The 5,471-nt window shown below is 51.2% G+C and overlaps 1 protein-coding gene across 1 annotated transcript; it reads left to right on the forward strand.

Moving 5' to 3' along the window:
- Positions 1–585: 585 nt before the first annotated feature.
- UHO2_03238 (uncharacterized protein) lies at positions 586–4,743 on the forward strand (the record flags this gene model as incomplete). The annotated part of the gene is made up of 3 exons (XM_041558153.1): positions 586–2,174; positions 2,265–4,167; positions 4,369–4,743. The coding sequence occupies 3 exons, from the start codon at positions 586–588 to the stop codon at positions 4,741–4,743; spliced, it is 3,867 nt and encodes a 1,288-aa protein (XP_041414087.1).
- Positions 4,744–5,471: the final 728 nt, after the last annotated feature.

Here is a 5,471-nt window from a genome sequence, read left to right on the forward strand (position 1 = left end):
CACATCACCTCCACTAAGAACTGGGTCTCGGCCAAATCAAAGTTCGATCCCCATCCGACAACCCACTCAAACTTATCCAGCTCGATCACCATCACAAGCAACTACACAAGCAACTATACAAAACCTAAACCGACCCCTTCCTCATCATCCCACCCAACCCTCGAAGCAAGGAAGCCCTGCTCCATCAGGTATCAACACCTGTCATGTATGCAAAGGTATTGGCCATTGGGCCAGAGACTGCCCCAGCAGGAGGGTAGACCCCCTTAGCTCTCGACCCATGGGACCAAAGGTTATGGTCACCACAGCAGACCCCTTCGAGGAGGCCACCGACTCAGGAGATGGCCACACAGGCAGCACTGAGACAGGTGACCCCGAGGCCATGGACCTCAGCTCATACCAGCAACCCATGGACCCCGATCACGAGGAGGAGCACGATGATGATGACGACGAGGGAAACGTCAGTGGGGTGATGCACTGATGGCATGCATTGCTCTACAAACCTCCTCGCCATCACTCTGTATATATCAAGATTGTCAAGTATGTTTCTCTACCAGTGGAGGCAAAGCAGTACTGGAGCTCTCTGGAATGGTTCAAGACCATCCTGCTCGGATACTAGCTGATACCGGTGCTGGTTTGTCCATAGTCTCAGATTCTTTCATTAGTAAGTACCAAATACCCACAAAACCCATAAAAACAAGATCGATCCATGGTGTCACCGGGCACCAACTCTCCATCAATAGTTCTGCGAGCATGCAGGTATCTATTGGTACACACAATCTGGGTGTGGTCGAAGCTTCAGTGGCCGACACTGCGGACTATGACCTCATCCTGGGGTTCACTGAGCTACGGAGGCTCAAACCCACCATACAATGGGATACGGGCCAGCTGGAGTTCAAGACTCAGGAGCAGGACCGACCCCCTAGGAGACCCCCTGAAGCAGCAAGAGCAGGGGACCTAACCATGAGGAGACCAACCCTTCATGGTAACGAGTTTGTCTCAGCAGAGCGCATACTACGAGCAGCTCTGGAAGATGGACCCATAGGGTTCATGCTGTTAGAGGAGCCACCATCATCACTCCCAGCCTTTGGTTTTGTACCTACAGGCACAGACAAAGGAGTCGAGATGGAGGTGGAGGTAGATAAGGTGGTGACGGCTGCAGACATACCAAAGCCATACCAACACCTGCGAGATGTGTTTGATGAGGTGGAAGCAGACAAGCTGCCCCATCATACCGAGCATGATCTCCACCTCGAGTTGATAGAAGGAGGGAAGCCACCTCAAGGGCCCCTATACCTTAAGGGACCCAAGGAGATGTCCGAGTTGAGGAGGTACTTGGATGAGAACCTCGAGAAGGGGTTCATAAGACCATCGAAGAGCCCGGCACGATCACCGGTGCTCTTCGTACCAAAGAAGGATGGAGGTCTCAGACTCTGTGTGGACTACAGAGGTCTCAACGAGATCACTGTCAAGAACAGGGCACCATTGCCCCTCATCGAGGAGCAGCTGTTCTTACTCAGGAAGGCAAGGATCTATACCAAGCTAGACCTTAGAGCAGCATACAACCTCATCCGGATTGCTAAAGGAGATGAATGGAAGACAGCTTTTGGCACTCAGTTGGGACTCTATGAGTACCTAGTGATGCCCTTTGGCCTAGCCAATGCTCCGGCTCACTTCCAGTCATTCATCAATGACATCTTCCGAGACATCATTGGGATATATGTGGTAGTATACCTAGATGACTTCCTGATCTTCAGTGACACTGAAGAAGCACATGTGAAGCATGTCACCGAGGTCCTCACTCGCTTAAGGAACAACAGGCTCTTTGCTAAGCTGTCGAAGTGTGAGTTCCACACCAAGACAGTCGAGTTCCTGGGGTACATCATCAAGCCAACGGGCATAGAGATGGACCCAGAAAAGGTGCGCACTGTCAAGGAGTGGCCAATGCCGGAGTCAATCCATGACATCCAGAGGTTCCTGGGTTTTGCCAACTTCTATCGAAGGTTCATAGCCCACTTTGCTCGCATAGCCAAGCCCTTGACAGCACTGGTAAAGCCTATAGAACGGTTCAAGAAGTTCGAGCTACCAGAGGAGGCCCAACAGGCCTTCCACAAGCTCATCCAGGCCTTCACATCAGCAGGAGTGCTTCAGCACTTCGACTACCACCTTCCAACAAGGTTGGAGACTGATGCAAGTGACTTTGCTATAGCAGGAGTACTCAAGCAGGAGCATGAAGGATGATGGCATCCAGTGGCCTTCTACTCTAGGAAGATGTCTTCTGCCGAGAAGAACTATGAGATCCATGATAAGGAGCTCCTAGCTGTGGTCGCCTGCCTCACTCAGTGGCGACACATGCTAGCTGGACTACCGAACCAACTGGTCATCCTCACTGACCATGAAGCCCTCAAGTACTTCAAGTCACAGAGACGCATCACAGGTCGACAAGCTCGATGGGCAATACTACTAGCAGACTTCGACTTCATATTACAGTATCGACCAGGAGACAAAGGTGGTGAACCCGATGCTCTCACCAGAAGGACAGACATGCAACCAGCCGGTGAAGAGCAGGATCACAATGTGAGGCAACTACTGCCTCCTCAAGTGTTCAAGGAGACAGCAGACCATGACTCGCTCCTAGTGGCCCCCATGATCTCAATGGAGTCCATAGCATCAAAAGGTCTCAAAGACCTGGTCAAGATCTTCCAGCCTTTAGACCAAGAGCTACAGGAGATACATAGGAAGAAGCCTTTCGAACTCAAGGATGACCTATGGTACAGTGGAGGAAGGTTGGTTATCCCCAAGGTGATCATGCCAGGGAGGACCAACAACCGACACTCAAGGAGTGCCAAAGAGGTAGATGGACAGTCTCTCTCTGTAGAGCATCTGCGATTCATGGTGATGACCCAATGCCATGATGGTATCACTGCTGGACACGTAGGAAGAGATGCTACCATCAAGGCAGCTCAACGACATTACTGGTGGCCAAACATGACAGCTTGGATTGCAGACTATGTAGCAAGTTGTCCTGTATGTGCTAGGTACAAAGCTCCTCGTCATCGTCCATATGGGTTGCTACAGCCACTAGCAACCCCAGACAGGCCCTGGGGCTCCATATCCCTCGACTTCATTGAAGGACTACCACCATCAAAGAAGTATGACTCCAAGACCTATGACTCTATCCTAGTCATCGTCGACAGGTTAACCAAGTTTGCCATACTAGCTCCAACCCATAAGACAGTCACGGCCAAACAGACTGCAGTATTGCTATATGGACACATGGTTAGACTCTTCGGATATCCAGATCACATGGTCTCGGACCGAGGCAGGCAGTTCATATCAGGAGCATGGAAGGCATTTGCAGAGCAAATGGGTGTGAAGCACTCACTTAGCACGGCCTACCATCCTCAAACTGATGGTCAGACAGAGAGAGTCAATCAGGTCATAGAGCAATATCTCAGGATGTACTGCAACTATGAGCAGAATGACTGGGCCAACCTGCTGGACACTGCGGCCTTTGTATACAACAACACGGTCCACAACAGCATTGGTGTCTCACCATTCTTTGCATGCTATGGATGGAACCCCAAAGCTCATCCTGACATCCCTCAACGACTAGGAGTCAATGATCCAGGTCGCTTCGAGTACCTCATGGATGGAAAGGAGCGTTGCAAGTACCTCCAGGAGCAGATCAGAGAGGCACAACGTAGATCAGTAAACCAGTATAACAGGAAGCACAAGGACATCGAGTTTAAGGTGGGTGATATGGTCTATATCAACCGACGAAACTGGAAGACACGGAGACCCACACCCAAGTTGGATACCCGGTTTGCAGGACCCTACCCAGTTCAGGAACGGGTAGGACGCCGAGCTTACCGAATCACATTGCCAGCAAACCTTAGGGTGCATGATGTGTTCCATGTCTCCATGCTCGAGCCAGCAAGAACAAGTTCTCTTCCTCAACGTGCTGAACAGCCCACCATGCCACCACTTCCAGATGAGGACCTCGACTTCGAAGTCGAAGCACTCATCGACAAGCGTTCACACAATGGGACTACAGAGTACAAGGTGTTGTGGAGAGGGTACTCAGAAGAAGCTGCTTCATGGGAACCAGTAGAGAACCTCAACTGTCCCGACCTCATCCAGGAGTATGAGGTGTCGGAGGGGGGACGAGTGAGTAGACAAAGTAGAGAAAGGAGGAGAGAACAGGAGGAGTAGAGAGAGGAAGAGAGAACAGGAGGAGTAGAGAGAGGAGGATGACGTTGAGAGAAGGAGGAAGGATGACGGGGACGATGTTGTCAAGGAAGAGGAGGAGTCAGCATGAACCAGACCAGAGCATGCCTCGACGGAGCTCGGCTCTTAAGAGGGGGGTAGTGTCATGGGCCTGGATGCTCAAGAAGCAGGAGGGTCACTGGTTCATATGGACGGAGCACAGGTATCGAAGACCTAGTCGATACCAGTAGAGAGCATGGTCGTAGTGCAGTCTCCATGGAGACCATGGACTCCTATGGATTCACATGCAAAGGAGCACTGAGCCCATATGCGAGGAGGACCAGGCACAGCCACGAGGAGGACCAAGCTCAAAGAGCAGGCGCAGCCATGAGGAGGACCAAGCTCAGATGGTTACCACTCAGGGGCTCGAGAGACAGGAAGTCGACACAGGTCATGAGGAGGAGGAGCAGTGTCGAAGGAGTCGACACAGGTCATGAGGAGGAGGAGCAGTGTCGAAGGAGTCGACACAGGTCATGAGGAGGAGGAGCAGTGTCGAAGGAGTCGACACCACTCAAGAGGCACAGGGGTGCCAAGCAGGAGAGGCCCCTGAGCAGTACTCGATGAAGAAAGTACTCTCTGGAGAGAGAGCAGGAGCAGCATCGCTGGCGATGCTGTGAAGAGGTATATAACCATGCTTTCTCATCATCATAGGTCGAGTGGATCCCCATCCACTCTACTCACCATACAACTAGTCAATACTTTAGAAACACAAGTACTCATTAGTTACAGTCAGCATAGCAGCAATCTATCAAGGTTGCTCCTCATCGTAGTGTGTGTGTTGTATCACCACTACCTGACATCCGAAGGCGCCCATAGCAGGTTAGCGGTCCGGATATAGATAGAACCGAAGGCAGTAGTCCACTGCGGTCCGGGGATCACTTCAAAGCATCAAGTCAACACACTGGACACTCGTGTTGACGCCACCAACCCTTTCACCAACACCATCAACCTCATTATCATTGACATCACCAGTCTTATCACCAACACCATCAACCTCTTTATCATCAACATCACCAATCTCATCACCAACACCATCAACCTCATCATCATCAACACTCACACCAGACCTTGGTGTCATCATAACATTGATATTGATCGTGCCGAGCTACCCCTGAACGGAGTGTCCACAGAGGTCAGCCGAAACCTACGATAGTATATACAACGAACGCCACCTGCTGTCACTGCACAACTTGATAGTCACCGAT

Source organism: Ustilago hordei (genome assembly GCF_900519145.1).
Source record: "Ustilago hordei strain Uho2 genome assembly, contig: UHO2_contig_05, whole genome shotgun sequence".
In the NCBI taxonomy this organism is placed as follows: domain Eukaryota; kingdom Fungi; phylum Basidiomycota; class Ustilaginomycetes; order Ustilaginales; family Ustilaginaceae; genus Ustilago; species Ustilago hordei.